The sequence below is a fragment of the Carassius carassius genome, chromosome 4, assembly GCF_963082965.1.
Source record: "Carassius carassius chromosome 4, fCarCar2.1, whole genome shotgun sequence".
Lineage (NCBI taxonomy): Eukaryota > Metazoa > Chordata > Actinopteri > Cypriniformes > Cyprinidae > Carassius > Carassius carassius.
In genome coordinates this window covers 13,365,796-13,387,964 of record NC_081758.1, presented here as the reverse complement: position 1 = coordinate 13,387,964, position 22,169 = coordinate 13,365,796, and the positions used below count along the sequence as shown (strand labels likewise).

Below are 22,169 nucleotides of genomic sequence, written 5' to 3'. Positions count from 1 at the left end.
TAATTTGTGTTGAGTCTACAACAGTGTTTAAACCAGTAGATTGATATTCTCAGTCTAAAAACAGAGCCAAAGAATTTCCCCAGTCCCATGAGACTGTGTTAACACTCCCTGAAAAACTTACTAAAATACACTTATTATAGAATGTGCCACCAGTTTAGACAAAATCAGGACATTTAAGGTCAGAGATGCAAACAATATTTGGTTCCTACCTTTGTAGTGTCAGTGATACAAACTGGGTCTCTGCTCCAACTCATCAAACATGAGATGCTTGCAGCTCAGAGAGAAGATTAAATTTGGTCAATCAGATCTTGGCCAATGATACCAAAGGGCAGCAATACCAAGTCAGTCATGTTCTTTCACTCATCATCGTTGCAAGGTCATTGAGAAGAATCACTTACCATTAAACATCAACTAAGGTTTGAATAACTGAAAAACACTTGAACCAAAACCTGAATGTATCTCAAATCAATCTCTTCACTACATCCAGTTGACAAAGAGGTCATCATCCGGTTAGTTCCCAAAGACTTTAGTAGCCTTTGCTTGGTTTATTTATAAATCCTAGCTTTATGAATCTTAATTTTAAATAAATCCTTCCCTCAAACACATGCTTGTTTCTTAAAAAAATAGCCAGAAATCAATAAATACTTGCTCAGATATGCATCACGTGCATCTGAATTTGTTCCAACACTCCAGACATCCTGAAAACCTGCCTGAAACTGGTTTCAGTAGTATCTACATGCAAAACCACTGTTTGACAAGTCTTTACTGATTAGGTAACAGAAAACTGCTTTTGCCTTTCATAGTTTGTCTAGAGGCCTCTTCTGCACACCTGTCCACACTTCCATCATCATCAGCCTGTGGCAACAGCTTCACCTGAATTCATTCAGTGAGTCAAAAAAGATTCTGTGGTAGATCTACCAGTGCATTTGTCACTTTGGAGAAGCTAAAAGAACGTCTCTTTGTGGGAAACATTTTGCAAAAAGTATAGGTTATCAGGGTGTTGCAGCTAGAACATTTGTAAACAATGCACGATATACATACTATATAATGCAGAAATATGCTATTCCAAATACATATATTTATAGAATAACTACTTTCACCATTAAAAGTTGCAGATGCATGTTTTTTGGTATATTAGGCATTTAGTGTTTTATGCATTATTACAACTAGACACATGTTGCTTTAATCTCATTTTCAATGCCGTTCTCTGTTGCCTTCTCATCAGTTCATGTGTGCCTGCCAGTCACAGCTGTGAAACCCGACCATTCACACGCTTCCCGGGAACAACAGATACTGACCAGGATCAGTCGTATGCACTTAATCTGGGAATCTCACAGAAACTTGTCCAGTCATATTTCACCCCAAAACTGAAATGAAAGGCATTATATTTTGCATGAAAGGAAAATGAATCCCATTTCTGTACCATTAAGGGAATCATTTCATTTTTCATACTGTAACATGGTTTATTTTTTTTCTACTGAACGAAAGAAAAGTTCAATTTTTTTTAGTTAAACATTACGGACAGTACAACAAAATACTACATTGATGTATAAATACTTAGCAATTTTAATAAGACATTGTAATGGAAATGAGATTTGAGTTGTATAACCCAGGCATTTTCACCCTCTTAGGTCATCTGTTGATTGAGAACGTCAATCATTGTATCAAGACAATATTAAAGTCACAAGGAAAGCAGCAGTCTTTTCTTCAACAGTTCATGACACATGTCAAATTTTCAATGGACACAGAAATGGTAAAGTTTTGAATTAAACAAAATAGGTTGTGTTTATTTGACATAAATTAACAAACAAGTACAGAGCGTGAAAGGACATGCTCAACAAAATGTTTTGATAATAGTCGGCTACATGTTCTGGACTCAAACGTTTCACACTAGATATGCGTTTATCTATTGACAGTGTGGCACAATGCAACAGAAGTATCAAAAAATATACTAAAAGTCTTTTCCCACACATAATTGGAAAAAGTAAGCAGAGTACACAATTTTGGTCAAGTGTGTTTGTGTTCGTGCGTTCACACTGCAAATGCAACTGTAAACAGAGTGATGCTTCACTATGCCTTCTTACAGAGCTGACTCATGAACTAACTATTGAATTAAATTAATGCTTAAGGCATGAAATGGAGCAACAAACTATAACTCTGCATTCTGAAAGACCAACAGCAGATGAAATCTGTCTGCACACTCTAAAAACAAACCGGACACATCATTTCCATGACCTGTTCTACAAGTGCACTTTTGTCAGTTTAGTTTTTTTTAAGGCAGGCAGAAATTGGTCTGACTTCTTTTCCCCTTGGAATGTTTTCCTCAAATTGACTTGTTACATAAATACCAGACGATATTATGAGCATGACGGCATGAACTCGGTTCTCATTAAACTATTTCAGCTCAGCAAAGCATTTCGTCTTTCTCAAGTATTTTTATTACTTACTGTGCCCATTAAAAGTAATTTGTTGGAGCAAATCACAATTGACTTTATTGACAGGACAATGTAAACTTCTAGTAGCCCATAGGTATAACATTCAATAGGCCTTGTCTGAAAAATGGACAAATACTCCACATTTGTGCTTGACAAGTGACAGTGCATTAAATTACACATGCAAAACCTTCAGTGAAATACAAGCGCGCAGTGAGTCTGGCTAAAGCGTCTAGATTTCACACCCAAGCTAAAAATACTGCACTACATATAGGCCAAGTATGAGCGATACGACTGGAACTGCTTTAAAATAATCCTTTTTTGGGATGACAATTCTGCAGGCTGAGAGATTACAGTATCATAGATTCACTTTTAAACACAGACAAACTAAATGGGGTGAATCACATTTTTTTAAAAAGGGAAATTAACATTAAGTCATCTTGTAGCAAATTCTTGCAGGTCTGGAACGCCATGAGGGTGAGTAAATGATGAGGTAATATTCAACTTTCGGGTGAACAATCACTTTAAATTGAAGCTTAAACAGACATTTATATTATAAGAGCTGGAAATTGCAGTTAAAGATACTCTGGCAGCTCTGATTCATGTTGGATTCAAGACCAACTCATTTGGTCTCATTATCTGTGGCACACTTATCGATCTGGGATGGCACCGCAAAAGGAAAAGAAACGGGCATATGATATTAAAACAAGCCACTCCATGACACCCATTTTTGAGTATTTAGAAACATGAAAAGAGAAAATTGCACTTAAAACACGCCTAAATGACCTACAGCCTAAAGAAATACAAAATAAATAGCCCTTGCGGTTGAAATTTTGTAAACGTGCGCCTTTACTCCTGTAAAGCCTCCTCAATTTTTACACTAGTAATCCTTCCACCTGGTTACAAGGCATTTCCTCTCAGAATAAAACAGAATATAAGCCCAAAAGACTCAAGAAGGAGTTTTAATGTGCTTGAAAGCTTAAAGAGGCAATGAATAGCTTCCCTGGATCTCACACGGCCTGCAGGCCTCGCTCATGGCCGTCCAGCTGCACCTTGATTTTGTGCAGCTCCTCGATCTCCTGATGGTGCCGCTCTGTTTTGTGCCGCACTAGCGAGCGGTAGAAGTGAATGGTGAACACCACAAAGATCAATCCGACCGGCACCATGATGATGGTGGAGGCCAAGGCTGCCTGCCAGCCGCTGTGGCCGGGCTGAACCGTAGACGAGCTGCAGTTCTGCTTGAAGGCTGATGTGGATTGCGCCCCAGAGTCAACCGGCAAGAACTTTATCCAGCAGAGCAGCACCACCTCTGCCAGGAACAAAAGGATCCCCAGAGCGGTGGAAAAGCCCCAGGCCAGCTCAATATAAACGTGCATCCTCTCGTGGGGAGACTCGGACACGGAGTTGAGATTGTGGATGTTGCTGACAGCTTCCACATTGGGCAGGATGCAGGTGCTGATGAGGAGGGCGAACAGGTGGACAGCCACCAGCACAGTAGTGCATACACTAAAGGCAATGAGCAGGACTCGTGGGTAGCTGTACTGCATCTCCAGCTGCACCTCCACCATGGCCACCTGGTCACAACCACATCATAAACAATAATACAAATGTAACTGGTAACATTTCATGTGAACCAAATGGGGTCAACTAACAGTGGGGTTCCTGAAGTAAAATTCCCTTTCATATTGGCAGCAGAGAAATAGATTTTTAATATTTTTTTTTATGACAAAGTAAAAAGGTAGAGCTCTGAAGTTGTTAAATGATGATAAATACTACCCTTTTTTTAAATATAATTTTATTCAGCAAGGATGGATTCAATTTATCAATTTAAGTGAAAGTAAAAATAATTATACTGTTACAAAAGTGTTCTATTTTCAAATAAATAATTAAAAAAAAGCTGTCCTTTTAAACTTTCTATTCCTCAAATCTTTTTTTCAGGATTCTTATATTATTATTATTATTAATATAAATATATATATATACAAGATGCACAACCATCAGCATATTATAATGATTTCTGAAGGAGGTATGATGCTAAAACCTCATCATAGGAATAATGTACATTTTATTTCACAGTATTACTTTTACTATTACTAATTAAATAAATGTGGACTTAATGAACATGAGAGATTTCAAAAACATTTTTAAAAGTCAGTGTCATTTTTTTTTTTTTTTAATAAATAAAGTGTGCACAATTCCCAACAAAAACTACTACACTACCCATAACCCTGAACAAAAATCCACCAATTAGAGATGTTGTTACAATGGAAATGGAGCTCAACAGCTAACAATGCAAACGGCCTACACTCTCTCGTTGACGTCTGACGTTTGTGGGATGAAATAAAAACTAATTGTTTTATACCTCAGTACATAACCATAAATCACTTATACTGGTTCTGTTAAGTCCTGTGATAAAAGAGACTGAATTATTATACTCCAACTAGCCACAGTCTTTTGTTTTCTGCAAATCAAAGTTTATGTTATGATTCATCTCAGAGTGGCTTGCTTTCATAACCCTTTACTGAAGAATGTCTGAAATCCCTACGGAGAACATGAATGTCGAAAATACTTCCGGTCACACGGTTATCTCTGGCCAAAAGTGGTTAGTATTACGAAGTTGCACCGGACAATCATTCAATACAGTCTTATCTCCAAACCATCTGATGCTTCTATGAATTTCAAAAAGCCACAGCCTTTGTTTGATCTATAGTTTCCTGATACATTCACTGAAACATTGTCCACAAAAGTGTGTGGCCAAGAGTCACATACAGTAATATGTCATATACTCACCATGGCAAAGCCAGACAGCAGGGCTGAGGTCCGGCTGGAGGCTTTGAGCTTGGCCCTGCTGAGGTAGAGCTTCCTCCATGAGAGAGCCTGGACCGAGTGATGGTTAGAGGTGACCAGCTCCAGATAGCTGCGGCGAACCCAGTCCCTGTAGTCCATCCCGCCGCCATCCTGCAGCCGGTCTGAGCCCCCGGGCGTGGGGGAGCCCATCGGCACATTGAGCTCACTGCTCATAGCTACTGTGTTTGGAAACATAATGGCATATGATAAAAACATTCACTTTTTTTCTTGAACATAAGTGCGGTGCAGCCTTTTGTGACTTGAATGTGTTGTGTTGAATCACTTCTAGTTATTCTAGCTGTCCAAATATGGTGTTATGCTGCTTGATATTGTAAAATTGTATCATATTATATTAATTTATTATCCTAATGATAATTAATGATAATTATAAAATGATAATTATAAAATGATAATTCCATGGTACTGTTTGAAGAACCTTGTACATAGCATGGTATATGAATACTGCATATTGATGATTCAGTGGCATGGTTTTACTATCCGTTACAGAAGATCTATATGTGATATAAAAATGGTAGAAATTACTTTATGAATCTTAAACATACCTGATTGGCCTTGTCCTGATTTAAGACTGGTTTTCATCACACATCTCTGGTTAAATAGAAAATGAATATGTTAAGTAATTAGAAATAATAATTCGAATTAATAAATGCTAAGAATGAACAAAGACAAATGGTATTTTAAAAATAACATAACATGAAAATGAAATAGTGTTCTATTTGTCTCGGGCTCTATGGTGCTGAACGCATTCACAATACACGCTCTATTATTTAACTGTACCAATGATATTTCCATAATATTTGCTTCTCAAGTCAGATCATACAGTGGCGCCACAATGCATTTCATATATGCTTTCCACATTTCCACAACATACAACACAGCGTGGGGTTAGTTTTAAAGATGAATGTAGCCGCGGTGTCTCGGTTATTTAAATATGCAGCAAATGAGCGCCACGTCAGACGCAAAACACATCATCCGATTTGGACCTAAATAAAACTGCATGGAAAAAAAGGGTTGTTAGTGAACAGCCGCCGTCTAAACATATGCGTCTAAACAAGGGGTGTTTCTAAACAAGGTAGACTTAGTAACTTGCAAATCGGAGCACAATGAACGTCAGGCCACAGATGTGTGTTTAAGCACACACACAACTTCCCTTCCTAACCACAACCAGCTACTGAAGCACACAATCAGAAAGCATCGCCGATCACACATGCACTGTACTGAAGTCCTCTTTGCGCTCGCATCCAACTCACCTTTGCTGCCAGTCACTTTCTGTGTTCACAACCGACAAAAAGTGGATGTGAAAGAGAAATGGACGATGACAGCTCTAATCTTTTCCGCTCTGGCGATGTCCAAATCCTCAGCGAATCATTCTTTTGAGTCGGATCTTTACAATGAATCGGTTTGCCAAAACAACACAGAGGCTGTGTTCGAAATCACATACTTGCTTTCTGCTTACTATCCAGTACACAGTGTATACCCCCTACAGTTTTTTAAAGAATAGTGTGTGAAACCGTAAACAATAAGCAATACATGTTGCAGAGTAGCGTGCTAAAGTGCTGTCACATGACAAAACATTAATTCAGCACAGCAACCTCACAAATAAATGTACTATTCTTTTTTTATTTTTTATACAAAGGATTGTTAATTAAGGATTTATAGTAAACAATGCTATATTGCCCAATTTACCCATAATTAATGGACTTTACATACTGAACACAACTAATAATAATTGTGTAAACAGTAGTTTGGTATTTATATTTCAGAACTGTAGTAGCTACATAATAAAACAGTGTGTAATGACATAGTGTGTTTCATTTATCATACTTAAAAATATTATTAAATGAATGCAACTTTATTGGGACAAAAACCCACGTAGTTTTTGTAGTTTACAGCAACATGTATGTATAGAAATGTTTATGTATGTATTACCATTCCCTGCCTCCAGTTCACTCACGCGTCTGAAGATGAAACATTAAATGGAGCACGTTGCATTCTGGGAACAGTATCTCATGCTGTGTCTTCAGATGCATACATCAAATTTCAGCAAATGTAGCAGGTAATCCAGAACATTCTCTTACTATTTACAGTATACACGCAGCATACTTCAGTATAGTAGGAGTTGTGTGGTAGCATGCCATCCCGAACAGAGCTTCTGTACTGATTTCAGTGTACTTGACTGGTTATATTTAGCAGATTCTGGTAAATGTAGTAGGTCATCCGGCGATTTGATGCGTACAGAAAAATGTGCACACTATGCACGGCATACACACTGCAGAAATAGTAAGAGTAGTATGATAGTATGGCATTTCGAGCACAGCAAGCTTCAGGATTTGAACTGAATCAGTCTGAGCGGTTCTCGAGTCACTGAACTGAACTCGAGAGAACCTCTTCAGTGACTCAAAGCCAAATACACAGAAATGTTACAAATATGATACTGGAAATAGACCGATTATATAACTGAGTTTTACCAACCCATATAAAACGGTTTTAACAAATATCGATGTATATGTATTTTACTTAATGTAAATACTAATTATATTTAGGCTCTTAGAAGGCTTTATGAGCTGAAGCTTGGCTGCAGGAACTAAAAGGGACACATGAAATACCATTAAAAAAACTTAATAGAAAAACATTATAAACGACAATGTGTTTATGTACATATGCCAAGCAAGGATGTCGGGGATCATTTGAGGACGTGAGTACGTGCTGAGGTAAAATAATCACGTTGTTTGAATCGGTTCTTTGAATAAAATCATTCGAAAGAACCGGTTCGCGGCTTTTAATCATAGACTGTAAAAGAAATCGTGCTTCTGTAGCTGTCACGTGGTCTCCCCCATGGGCTCTGTATGCATCACGTGATCTGGGTGTGCCTGTTCAGCCAGAGTTCAGCTAAAAGTGTGGTTTACGTCACAATTTAGGCTTTTAAATGCATTTAATTTAATAATATTAATAAATATGACAATTTACACTCAAATTATCATTGCATACTGTTTTATAATGTACTACAGTACTTGAATATAAATATCTGCCACCTAACTATTTATAGCCTACTGCTGGTAAAAAATACTGTCAAAATGTCACAATATGAACAGCATATTTAATTAAAACCAACAAACAGAGAGAGGAAGGAAATCAAGAGAAAAACACAAATGTACTAATTCAAAATTTTATAATGCCCAAAAAGCTGTGTATTTGGCATCTATGCAATGCAAACTCAACATGAGAAAAACAAAACAATAAAACGATCTCATCCTTTTAGGTGCATCATGCCACAATTTGGCCTTTTATATAAACAAAGGAAAATGTTAATATGTGCGTGTTACTCATTCTAAATGATCTAAAACCTACTGTACATCATCATTCATTACACGAACTCATCAGTATGTCCATATTGTTTGAAGTCGATACTCAGCTTCCACCAGCAGAGGGCAACAAATCTACAGCTCTTGAGAACAGATGATGAGCAGAAAACACAAGGAGGCGCCTTTTCCTGGAAGTCCTTTCGAAAGGACAGAAAAGAAACCACAGGCACATTACCAGACAAAATGTTACAGATTACTTGTACTATGTATTGTGACATCCTCCAGCAGTTCAATCAGTATTTTGATAGAACTTTTGTCATTTGGGGAAAATTTCCAAATTCAGATAAACAAACCTCATGGTCTCTCTCGGTCTCAAACATGTTGGCATAAACAAAAATCGAACAAAATCCATCAAGAGACCAAATGTGCAAGTGGGCAGAGTGTAAAAACATCCATTCAAATATGAACATCTCGATTAACATGGTTTGCTGGAGAGAAAACAAAACTATCATTTATATTTTACGCTGTACTAGAACCCAAAGAGCCTTTTGTAGCAACCCATTTCAAGCATGAAATCTACAACAAGCTCTTAAGCTTATATAGATAATGTGAAAAACTCAAGACAGGTGTGAAGCAAGACTGACATTTTTTTCTGACCGAATCTTTTTCTTAAGTCAACCTCTATTCAGAGTTCACAGTAGATTTCTGCATTCACCGTTCAAGTGAACAATGCATCTCCAAAGAGTTCAAACAACTCACATTTCTGAAAAAAAAGAAAAGAAAAGAAAAACCAGCAGGATATGGCTGTCTAGAGAGCATCTTCTGAAAGCGTCTGGAGTGTAAGGACTCGTCCCACTAGTGACGATGGACAGTAACACACTGAAAGTTTAATAGAAATCACAGTGCACTACATAAACACAACGCATTGTGAATCCCAAGCATGACACCCATAATCTGCAGAAAACGCAGTGATACTGATGCAGTGACGGGTAATATGAGTGAAAGGACGAATGTTTAACATCCTGGCTTTGGTTCCTCTTCAGCCTTTAAAATCTTCAACATGGTGACTGACCACAAGCTCTAGGAATAGACCACGACATCAAACTCTGAAGCTCTCTCCTTTGCCATCGATGTGCCGAACACGCAGATAGACATCGGTGCCGATGCCCTGCATCGACTGGATGGCCAAGGAACCTCCCAAGTATTCAGCATACGCTCGGGACGTAGGCAGACCAAAGCCAAACCTGGAGGAGAAAACAAGTGGCATCATCAAGATGTTCTTCAACCCCATTACACGTCACAACAGCACATCCCAATATATCAAAATCCTCATATATACCTTCAACTGTGCCAAAAAACTTCATAAACAGGTCCAAAAAAGGACTGGCAGTTGCCATCTGGTCTTTTGTAATTTGTGAAATGAGACTTCACACTTAAGACTTACAGATCCAGATCAAACTGGTTCAATCTGGATCATGCAGAGCAGATCACTTAAGCTACTATATTGATCTTGCAAGAATGCAGAGAATCTGAATTAACACATAAAAACATAAATATTTACTTTCGAAGAGGTGAAAAGTATGTTATAATTGAAAAAAAGAGACATGATCCCAAGCAGTCCTTCAATAATTTACATAAAAGCCCAACCTTTGCGCCAATCATTTGAGCTTGTGCTCTTCTTTTTCTACAGGTCTAGCTCTTCTTACCCATGCATGGGTCCAGACTGGGGGCCGCTGTTGGTCATGTTGTCGAAAAGGTTGCTCATGCGAGGATCCTGTGTGCTCTGTTCAGCAGTGCTGAAGTGGTAATCCATCACCCGGTCCAGAATGCTGTGAGGAATGCCACCACCACGGTCTGAGATCCTGCAAAATGATACAAACACCACTCTGCTGTTTTAAGCAAATCAGTTTCCTCGATTTTGTGCAATGCATATACATTATTTGGGTCCTAAAAATATTAACAATCATCTAATTCCCATTTTTTTTATCCATCTCCTGACTTCCTGTGCCTGTCCACAACTTTATTTTTCAATATCACACAGCTCTACATAGCACTAATAGAAATATCTTTCAAAAATAAAATTTTACTTGCAACTTGAACGGTACTGTACTTAAACATACTGTTTATGCTTAGACATATACATACAACAACATTACATTGTTTCCTGCTGAAATTGTACGGTCAATGATCATGTTTCATAAGCCTTTAACCTCCTAAAAACTTGTGTTAACATCAAGTGGAGCATGAATTTACATTAAAACCAAAAAACAGAGAGGACTTTGCATCCTCATTTCAGACATCCACCAAACAACACTAAAAACAGGTTCATACTTTCCATGCATTTATGGTTAAATAAATATTTTCCATGAGTAAATATGCTCAGTGTGATGAGAGGTTTTAACCCGACTGCTGAGTGAGCACAGTGAGATAATGGACCTGTTTTTAAAGATAGCACTCTGCACGATGAGCTCTCTGTGCAAAGAAGAGCTCAAATATCTTCACTGTTTCCAGGAAAAAGCATTAATTCCATTCTGCTGAGTTTACAGCGGACCAACCGCACCTAAAACCAGTGTCCATGTGTTCATTCAGACGGGCAATAATCAAACACTTTCCACGAGAGATTGGTCTCAGCTCTCTTTAATTCTTTTCCTCCAAACAATATCAAAACTCCATACAAATCTGCTTTTTAAAGATCTGTATTGAATTTGCATGTAGTTTGAAATCCAATTAAAATCAAATGTTTCAATGTGAATGATCAGTTGGCAACTCAAATGTTATTTAGAACACATGTGGATGTATTGTCAAGCATTCATGTATTATCATGCATGTGTGATGTGGTTCAGTAGCATCAGCATTGGCTTTTAGACTCACCTTATGACGAAGTCTGTGTCATTGTTGGCGATTGTGACCACAACATCAGGCACATTGTAAGGAGTGTCCAAGTGACTCTCCATGGTGGCCCTGCACAAAAAGAAATTCATATGAACAACTGATCATAACATAAGCACGATAAGAAAACCCAGTAGAGGCCTGAAATAACTGTGAAAGCTTTCCTTTCTCCTTTGACTGAGAAACATAAAAAAATGATATAAAGTTGTGTGAGCAGGAAATTGCATGTGTCAGGGATTTATTCAATACACCGGAAACATCTCCAGTTCTTGTGCAGAAATTTCACTTCCTTTATGGTTACTAGGACAAACAGACAAAAAGGCAAAAAATCTTATTTGAACACAGGGCCAGATTTACTAACCATTAAAAAGTCCTTTATTCACCTGCTTTGATTTGACTCTTATTTTTTTGGCATAGGCGACAACCTCAGATGCTGTTGATAGAGCTAAACTTGCATTGAATCCAGAGCATTCCTGTTCTTTAAAAAAATTAAATTAAAAAAAAAAAAAAAAAACAATGTTGGTAATTTAAGGTTTCTACCTCATTTGTAGAATAACTATAGACCTCTAGACTCATCCACATTGACTATATCATACAGGTGTGGAGATACATCTGGTGAAATGTTGGTTTCAGGGTGGTTTTCAGAGCACTGCAGTATTTTGAGAGGCTCCTCTGTAGATTGTTTTGGATATTTTGCCACCATCATAGAAAACCTGTATTGTACCACTGAACTTGGACTGAACTTGGTAGGCAGCCAGTGTGGGCGACCTTAGACGAACATTGCTAAGACTGCAAATATCAGAGAGAGGGGGCACTGTAGTAGGACAGGTCCCATAACAGGAATTTCAGCTTTCTTATGAACACCGTTTTACAGACGTCATATGTGTGTCCTCATTATAGTAGACTTCTAGAACTAGATTTTTAGGTTTTCTAAAGAAGCCCGAGTAGTGTCTGCACATGTAAAGCTCAATGCAACAGAGGTATAATGTTGTTAAATGGGTGAATGCATTGATATGTGGTTGCTAACATACACTGGGTGGTTGCTAGGGCACTGGTACATAGTTGCTTATCTGTCAAAATGCTAAATTCTATGAGTTACCTGCACTGATTTTATCATCCAGCAGGTAAAAAAAATATTAATGACAGTGAGCTAAACAAAGCTAAATGAAACTAAGTTCAGGAGGTCTGATAACACAGTAACAGAAAAATAACCAGCTTTTTTGCCTTCCCCATTGCAATTTCTCTCACTATAATGTCTTGCACCATATTGTGCCTCTTTGTAGCTGAAAGACTTTGCGTTGGCGTTTCATGACCTCGGTTGGGTCACAATGACCCACGCTTGCCATAACATTCCATTCCAGGCTTCTTGCATAACGTGTCTGAAATGTAAACGACTTCATTTTCCTGGCGTTTCACCAAAGCATATAGTGTTAACACAAGGGCACACTACAGTAACCCTCCTTCATACACTGACAGACAGGCAACATTGCTTATGCTTACACAGATTCTGGTCATAGTTTATGCAGCAACAGACATCACTGCATAATAGTGGCAATGGTTCGCTACGTTCCAAATAAAGCAACTGCTTTGACAGCAAAATCTGACTGTCACATCAGGATTAGATAGTTAATATAGCATAGTAGAGCAGGAGGTGTGTCGTGTGTGTATCTCATTGCCGTATACATGACAGGAATGTTACCTCATGGCGTTCTTCAGTAGCTCAGGCAGGATGTAGTCCAGAGGCAGTGGGATGAAGGGAAAGCGGGCCGCCACATGGCCATTAATGCGAACCCGTGGAGAATTCCCATACTGATGCTCACAGAGCCGTCTGCAGGGAACAGGGGGGGGGATCAAGACATTTACATTACCATGCAAGTCTGGACAGACTTATTAATTCTTTACCATCATTCAAAGAAATAAGAATAAAGTGTTTTTAGGATCAAGAGAAAATAAAATGAATTGTATTCAAACAATTGGTATTATACATGAAAACAACAAATGCAAAATAGCATACAGAAAAAATAAGACACAGTTTTTAAATAATCTGACACTAATTAATGAGAACATTTCATTCAGAGCCAGTAAAATGTGGCTTCTGTCTGGTCTTTGTGGGAACGCTTTGATCATGCCACTGTGAAGAGGAACAGAGCAGCTCTGCTGATGCAGCATATTAACTGTCAAACTCTCATGAGAGCAGCCTGACCTCTGTTCTTACAGAAGACCACAGACTGTAACAACTAATCCATAATGAATACAGATAATTATTTCACATTAAAACAAACTATTATTGGGCAGAATATGCTTCAAACTGGACCAGACTTTAGCTTGAAAGTCAGCTTAGTATAGATGAGGAGAAACTGATGTTAGATCAGAATGAGAATACAGAGATACTCTGTCCATAAGCAGAACGACTGATTGGAAAAAGTGAAGTAAAATAAGAGTGATGGCGCAGGCGTAAGAGGTTTTAGCAACTGCACATTCCTCAAGGGTCCAGACATGAAGCCCATGACTGCATATGGTTCACATTGTGACCCGATTCTTTTCAACAGAAAAATAAACAGGAGGAATGTCTTTGACATCTCAGCAAAAGCCTCTCAACCGTCTGACAAGGAGACAAACTGAAAGTAAATAACTAAGATAAAAGAAGAAAACATGAATAAAAAAAACACTTTACTGTGTTCTGACTTAAAAATGCAGTTGATATGAAATCTGTTCAGGCAATTATTTCTCTTAAACAAACCCAAACAAAAAGTGCTGTGGTGACTTCCTCTTGTTCATCTGTTTTCTTAGGTCATTCAGATAATTTTGAATGAGATGATTTATGAGGCAGAATTTACAACATGCGTGACCTAAACTGATCATATTTAGAAAATGTCCACCGGCAGCAATCTTATTTTTTTGTATTATTATTAAAAAAATAATAATTATCTCTGGTGAATGTCAAGACTTAATTAATATCTATATATCTACATATCTATATTTTGTTTTTCCCCAAAATGTTCTGCTTTCAAATAGTAGTTTGAAATTATGGCACTATAAATTCATAACAGTAGCAAACAGGTCCATCATTGACTGCAAATCATTCCTGGACTGTTAACACATTAAACTCATGTAGAAGAAGTAAATACATGTTTTGCTCCCACACAGTAAATGTTAGACAGTAGTTCAACAGTGACCTTTAAGACATCTTAGTAAATCACAAATGAGAACTGGGCTTTGACCCTTATCTTGGGCAAACAGAGCGCACGCACGCACGCACACACACACACACACACGCACGCACACAAACACACACACGCTGCTGTAAATGGAGCTGACTGTGCTGATAACAGAACAAAAGGCTTTTCAATAACCTCTTAAAAAAGTCCTCGAGTCTTAAGCACTCACATATGCAAACAGACGACAGGATGCAAGGCAGATGGACAGCATACTCACCGAGCAAAATCAACCCACTTCTCGATGATCTTTTTAGGGGACAGGCGGCGACAGATAATGCCTACAAAGTCAGGCTGAAATAGCACAGAGAAAGAAAAAAAATAATAAAGCATCCATTCGAGTGCTGGGTAATGTGAATGCAATATCCGTGCTACATCAGAAACGTACCAACTGGTAGAGATATTATTTATACCTCTGATTTTATAAAAATCACTTACAACTTAAATTTTAATATGTATTTATTTTGCATTGCTGATTCTTTAATAGTTCAGCTGGGTTCAGCTTTACATCAGCGGTTCAGTTTGTATTAGTGCGATTTTATAGTCTAACAATAAAATGACTTTAATACTACCACAAATCAAATACACAATTCATACTCTTTATTTCAGATATTTAGTCTTAGTAAATCAACCTGCTGCTTGATAATGATAATAAAATAGCAGGCATGATTAATTAGAGTAACCGTCCTGTTCTGAACCATTACAAATATATTGTTTGTTGCAGCAGGTCTCTGTAATTTGACAGCAGATTTGTTGGAGCTCCACTTGTATATTTATGTGAAAATACTGGTGGTCCACTTGGCTGCCTGTATGAGACATTTTGGTCACTGGCCAAATGACTAAAGACTACACTGCTTTTATAATTTTAAGATCCATTGCTAATTATTAGAAATATCCATAATGGAGTAAGAAACGGCGCTGGTGGGAAGATATTAAGCAAGACACGTACATTATCCTCATGAAGGGCAATGTGGTGTGTGGCCAGCATGCGGATGCCCAGACGAGACGTCAACGTTGTGTCCAAGAAATTACGAACCAGAGTCTCATCCTGAACAAACAGAATGTAAAACAAATAAACAACCAGGACAGATCCACCGATTATGACCGAAATGAAAGTATAACATGAACCATGCAGAAAGAGGCTACGGTAATATTATTCTGCTGCTGATGGTGAACAAAACACTAGGGTTTTCTGTGATTTTACCATTATGTGTTTACGACATTCCCTGAATCCTTCGGCTAACATGGTGACAACATCTTTGTGATCGTCAAGAAGCTGTTTTACAAGTTTGCTATAGCGAGCCTCAGTCTCCTGGTCTGTGATCTGAAGAGAAAAACAATGATGGAATGGTTAGCAAAACAATCTTAAATGTTAATCTTTTTATGCAACAGAAAATTCACAGACATAGTTAAAATCATAAATGGTGGGGTAATCATGTCTTAACGGTTATCTCCCCTTATTATTCTTACTAAACAAATAAATGGATCCACTTACATCAGCTGGCTGGATTCACTTTTCTTGTGATCTTTGCAATCTTTTGATCTAAATGGTGCACTTAAATACTTGAAATGCATGGCCAGGAAAATACATTTCAGACAGTGGAGATGGAGCTCCTTCAATATACCATTTACAAAGCATTCAAAAAAGCAGCCCTGCCATCGCAGGAAAAAGTTACGTTTTAATATAAATGAAATAGAGCCCTGTTACTTTAAATGTCTCTGGTGAGCACAGGAGACACCTTTCAAAAACATTTTTAAAACATCTTACAGACCACACTTTATTAGTGTACATCTGTGTTCTTTCATAGTTTACGGTTACTCTAAATCGTGGGATAAGGCAAATGTAACCGAATGAGAACGTGTGGGCCAAAATTTGGACAAGCCACGGCAATAACTATTGCGATCCCTTGAGTTGCCTCATATTTTCAGTTAGCCGATATTGTGCAACACAGGGATTTTTCATTTGTACTTACATTTGACATATTCATGAGCCAGCATTTTACACAGTCTGTCAGTCAACTAAGACTTTCACTGGTGAGAGGTGTTACCTCCACTCTGTCTTCTACAGCGGATGAATCAGTTCTCTAAACTCACAGGCCTCTCAGGTTACAGAAACTGAAAGCTGTTGGCTAGGCGGTGTATGAATTAATATGTACAGGTTTGGTCAACTTGCACTTACAGCCGGGAAGTCGCTCAGCATGTTGTAGGCCCTGATATAAAGTTCGTGCTGTGGAGAGAGAGAGAGAGAGAGAGAGAGAGAGAGAGAATGAATGAGTGCAATATATGGGTAACAAATGTGCTTGTGGCATAGATACTGGCCCTCATTAGCCGCATTTCTACTGTCGGGCCAGTGCGAGCCAGGGCTTAAAACGGGCCGGGCGGGGCTAATAACCTCGGGCCAGTAGCACGATATTTTGATGATAGGCTATGATTGTAATTCACATCGGATCAAGTTATTGCAAACACTCCTGCTGACTGAAAGTGAGTTTTGAGCTCGACTTATTTAAAAAGGTGTTTAAGGCTGGTGTTATAGAAATGATCCGCAGCGCAGACTGTATATTTTTATAAAAGCTCCCGAACAAAAATCATTATAATATTTTGATCATAGGCTATGCTACGTGGAGCTAAACTCTCGAGACAAGACGAAAGATAAATATGTTACTAAATAAAAGTGATAAATAAAAGTAAAAGTGGTTGCATTTACCATTTTTACTATGGTAACGTTAATGTTTATCGTGCATAGTCTTTTACATCGCTTATAAATATTTCTGCCTTGTTTAGCGATTAAAATCCACATCGGATCGAGTTATTTCAAACACTCGCTGCTGACTAAGAGTGAGTTTTAATCTCAAATTATTTTAAAAAGTTTTTAATACTGGTGTTAAAGCTGTTATCTTTCTGTAATGATTCGGATCACTGACGCTCTCCAGACGCTGAGAAACTCTAGCCCCAGCTGGCCCGCTTTCAAAAAAAACCCTGGCCATTGGCCCCCGAGGAAGCCCAGACGAGGCACGATCAAGCCCCGGAAGTGACAGTGGAAACGCGACTGGCCCTGGCACGCACTAGCACGCCTGGTTTAAGCTCGATAGTGGAAACACGGCTATTAAGCCTCCATAAACACATGGCTTATATTCTTCTATGGATTCAAATTAAGAAGAAGGATTGATTGGGAAACACATAAACGTGCTGAATGTTTTGAATGATCGGCATTTTTACTTGCAACAGTTTAAAGGTTGTGATGATATAAACTGAATTATATATTTTTGCAGTAATTTTTTTTCTTGTTTTCCATTAAAGCTATAAAAATAAACCTATTTGATAACATAAGCTGCATCCCAAATGATGCACTGTACACTATGCACTCTATGTAGTGTATGAATTATATAAGGTTGTCTGTCATTCATAATCAGAGTCATAATTAAAGGCTACATAATTAAAGCAGTGCCAGATGGGTGCATGAAGTGTCCAACATTCCACACTTCATTTTTTCGGTTATTTAAGTGCATCAATCCGGGTGTTGAAAGTACACTTTTTAATTTAGGAATTTTCAGTGTGAACGCACTACTCGGACTATTTATACTACAAAACATCAAAGAATGGTGCATTGGTACGTGATTTGGGACGCACCTATACACTACTGTCTAACAAATATGTGAAGTTCATGCAGCTCAAGTACTATAAAAAAATTTATTAAAAAAAAAAAAACATTTCACTTTGTGGTGTCTGATTTTTGGACCCCAATACTCAAAATAGCGTTTGGAGTTTGCACTATAAACAAAAAAACGACAGCAAGAGTTCAACTGCTTGTTTAACAAGCCAAGTTTACAGTCAACATGAAGTACAGCACCAAAGAAATACCAAAACAGTTAAGCACGGTAACATGAATTAAAATGGACATGGTTTCAGAAAAATTATCAACCTCAAATCATTTCTTAAAAGAGTGCAAAAGATATACTACTGTTCCAAAATATGGGATTTTTTTTATTTTTTTATTTTTGAAAAACATAGGCAATATTTATTAGAACAAACTTGTGAACAAATATTTGCTTGTGAAATATTATTACAATATAAAATAAGTTTTTATTTCATATACTTTAAAATTAGGTTTTTGTGATAAAGCTGAATTTTAAGCATTGTCCTCAGTGTCACATGACCTTTTATCAATCTAATCAATCTAATATGCAGATCTGGTGCTCAAGAAACTAGAGTATTAATTATTCTTATTAATAGTGCTGTCTAATATTCCTGTGGAAAGTGAACGTTCTATTGATTAAAGAATCCTGTCTTTTTTTAGGATTCTTTGATAAATAGAAAGTTTAAAAAAATAAAACACAGCATTCATGTGAAATATTATTATTTTGTAAAAATATAAATGTTTACTGTCATTTTTTATCAATCTAATGTATTCTTGCTCAATGAACATTTTTAACAGTAGTCTACTTTTATGAACTAAGAACAGAGAAGGCAAGTTGATTTTCCGGCACTAAATAAAACCCATGCATGTATTGATAAAGCACTTGTTCTGTCCATCAAAATCAACCTAAGTCACGATCAGCAAGACATCACTGCAGAACGCTAGGCATCTGAGAACACTGGCACTGAATCAAACATGGTCCATTCAGTTCTCTGTCTGAACACGATGTCAAACTGATGGGGAACTCACCACTTGGAGAATGGTTGGGTTGCAGCCGATAATGAAGGGCAGGCTGCGAAAACCCTTAATGCGATGGGCAATACGTACAGGCAGCTCTTTGTGTAGATACCTGGCACTGCTCTGCATTGAATCAAATAACACACAGCTTCATTAGAACTCAGTATAAAGATGCAATACAGACACAAAGCACAGTTTTATGTGCTGACAAAATGGCTGAAACAACTACTTTTTAGAAGTCCGGCTCCAAAGTGGGTTGGGAAAAATGTAGGACGGAGGACAGGAGTGTTTAATTACCAGGATGTGTTGTCCATCAGGAGACTTCCCTGCATACAGCATAGTAGCTGGCGTCAGTCTGACAGAAGGCTGTGAAGAGAACATTACTGTTAAAAATAGCATATACTTTAATTACAACAGCGTTTGATTTGATGTTGTATGTGCTGCGAGACCTTTATGAATACCTAGATGTCAGTCTTAGTACATGCACTCACTTGAATTGTGTATAAAATCAAGGTTTCAGCCTGTTTTGAAAAAGTAAAAAAATTCCATTCCATTCGGTTTTATAACATATGACTACATCTGTATCCTGGTAATGTGATTGTCCATGGAGTGATTCATGGGTAACGTTACACTTATTAATAGGCCTGTGTGGAGGTGAATGGAGTGCATGTCAGTTCAGCAGCAAAGAACATATCTATATTTAATATATACGTTAACAACATAAAGCGCCATTGGTTCTTGTGTGTTTTAATCATATGGGAGAATTAATGAGACTTTTACCTCTAACTATTTGTTCATACTTTTTAGTAAAGAAAAAGCCTTTTAGCAAAATTGTAAAAATGTCCACAGTTAAAAAATACAGACCTTCGATCATACAACTAAGCATTTAAATATCATCTTACAATGACGATTCATTGGGAGATATAGAGTGACAACCAGTGCATTTTATTTAAGTAGTTTGCAACCTGTTATAAAAATATCAACAAATTACAAATGATCAGAATTTCATTTTTTATAACACCTGCACCAATTTGCATATTTTTGCTCTGTTTGGAAAATTTTATTTAAGTGTTTTTTCTGAGTCATTAAAGTCTGGTGTATCAAATATGATACAAAACATGCAACCTCGTAAACATAAAACATATGCAACTTTATTTTAGATTTTTTTTTAAAGCATTGTCTAAAAAAACAATAAATATTTTAAAGAAAAAATAAATGTATGACTATTATTTCATATGTCAGGCTTTACAGGGTGGATGTTTCATGAGGGTGAGTAAACGACAGATTCTCCATTTTTAATTGATTCAATTATTGAAACGCTCATAAAGAACCGATAATTAAAAAAGGAGCTGTGGCAGAGCGGTAATCACATTGAGTTTTGATGAGTCACTTTGAGATGCTCAAAGTTGGACAGGTTACATAAGGACACACAGTATGACTTAACAGGCCAAGATTTAACACAATACCAAGAAGTTAAAAATAATAAAATGCATCTGTCAACTTGTTAGGGCATTTATGAAGTGTTGGTGACTCAGAAAAAAGAAGTTTGATACTTTATTAAATCCAATGACGTCCATTTTGAAAAGTTAAATTATTTTGTGGGCCTCTGTATTCGGTTTTTATGCTTATTGGGTTTGTGATTCTGTGATGTTATAGAGATTATTAGCATATGTAGCAGTAAATATTACACCTTACCTTGGCCCAATGAGACTACCGTTAGTTATCGCAAACTAGAACTAGTTGAGGCTCGAGGTCAGTGTCATGACAACACGAGTAACCCACAAAACACGTGACCACTGGGCCATCCAAATCATGGATGGAGACCGCACTTTATTCAGTCTATGAGACCGCAGCACATCTCCCTCCGTCGCGGGGGGGGAAGTTAAACAAACAACGGTTATTGGAAACTTGTCGGGAAATGATAACTGACCTTCTCGGAAGATGAGTCGATGGCAGGCTGGTTGTAAAAAGACGTAACGGTTTTGGACCGCTCCCGAGCCAGCTCAGTGTAACTGGACATGGACGATGTTGACCGAAACCTTTTGTTGATGCCGTGTAACGTTAATGTTACTCCGGTCGAGTGCGGAGCGACTGATGTGGAGAGAAAGAGCCTCGAGGCTCCGCTGCCCAGCAATTCCACGGCCCGGACTCTCGCGCGGCCGCTCATTTTACAGTTTGATAACGCAAAAAATCTAAATCCCTTGTCTTTAGATTAAAGATCCGTCTACCTCACCACCCAACAGAGCGAGTTCATTCGTGTACAAAGATACCACCGCATCGCTAGATATGAATATACTGACACTCGTTTCTTCTGGTGTTTAGCAGTTTAGCAGAAGACTCTTGCCAGCCAATCAGCGATCGGAGGAGGCGGGGCTTTTGTGTCATCACGACCTCAGCAGCAGCGGAGAGCCAATGAATCACGACCTCACGTCGCAGCACGGACAGTGAGACCGACAGTCAGGGTGTGCTTCCTTTGACTAACATCATGTTATGTTATAACATTTACTGTGTTTAAGAGAAAGGTTAGGCTGTTTTGTTTGTTCAGTACTAATTAAAATTAAAAGGCGGCATACATAATATGGCTCTAGAAACAGCACTTATAAAAATGTAGTCCAGTGACACAATTTGCCCCAAACAGTGTCAAGGGCTGAGTTGAATCATTAGGGTATATCTCATTCCAAAGTGCAATTTTGCTGAACTTGTTTAAAGTTCCATGTACTTGCATTATAAAAACAATTAATCCTCGGATATTTAAACCGTGAAGAGAAATCAACATTTTGTAATAGTATCTGTATTATTAATTATAGATAAA

General features: G+C 37.8%; 2 protein-coding genes and 1 non-coding gene across 4 annotated transcripts; all 3 read right to left on the bottom strand.

The window, feature by feature from the left end:
* Window positions 1-271: 271 nt before the first annotated feature.
* On the bottom strand, window positions 272-371 carry LOC132140134 (Z30 small nucleolar RNA). Its single transcript, XR_009433726.1, has one exon. It is a non-coding gene; the product is annotated as a Z30 small nucleolar RNA (small nucleolar RNA).
* A 1,380-nt stretch (window positions 372-1,751) lies between these two features.
* On the bottom strand, window positions 1,752-6,683 carry orai2 (ORAI calcium release-activated calcium modulator 2). 2 transcript variants are annotated; one of them, XM_059547240.1, is made up of 4 exons: window positions 6,551-6,683; window positions 5,843-5,888; window positions 5,223-5,458; window positions 1,752-4,006 (listed from the first exon to the last, which is right to left on the bottom strand). In XM_059547240.1, exons 2-4 carry the CDS (start codon window positions 5,877-5,879, stop codon window positions 3,443-3,445), a joined length of 837 nt encoding a protein of 278 aa, XP_059403223.1. In that variant the 5' UTR covers window positions 5,880-5,888; window positions 6,551-6,683; the 3' UTR covers window positions 1,752-3,442. The 2 variants fall into 2 exon arrangements, with proteins under 2 accessions (XP_059403223.1, XP_059403224.1); XM_059547241.1 differs by lacking the exon at window positions 5,843-5,888 and having other exon boundaries at window positions 6,551-6,644.
* A 2,694-nt stretch (window positions 6,684-9,377) lies between these two features.
* LOC132136422 (3-methyl-2-oxobutanoate dehydrogenase [lipoamide] kinase, mitochondrial-like) lies at window positions 9,378-21,700 on the bottom strand. Its single transcript, XM_059547239.1, has 11 exons — window positions 21,288-21,700; window positions 19,655-19,723; window positions 19,370-19,480; window positions 16,886-16,933; window positions 15,911-16,030; window positions 15,656-15,754; window positions 14,927-15,000; window positions 13,191-13,319; window positions 11,474-11,563; window positions 10,309-10,464; window positions 9,378-9,846 (listed from the first exon to the last, which is right to left on the bottom strand). The coding sequence occupies exons 1-11, from the start codon at window positions 21,522-21,524 to the stop codon at window positions 9,702-9,704; spliced, it is 1,278 nt and encodes a 425-aa protein (XP_059403222.1). The 5' UTR covers window positions 21,525-21,700; the 3' UTR covers window positions 9,378-9,701.
* Between the last annotated feature and the right edge of the window lie 469 nt (window positions 21,701-22,169).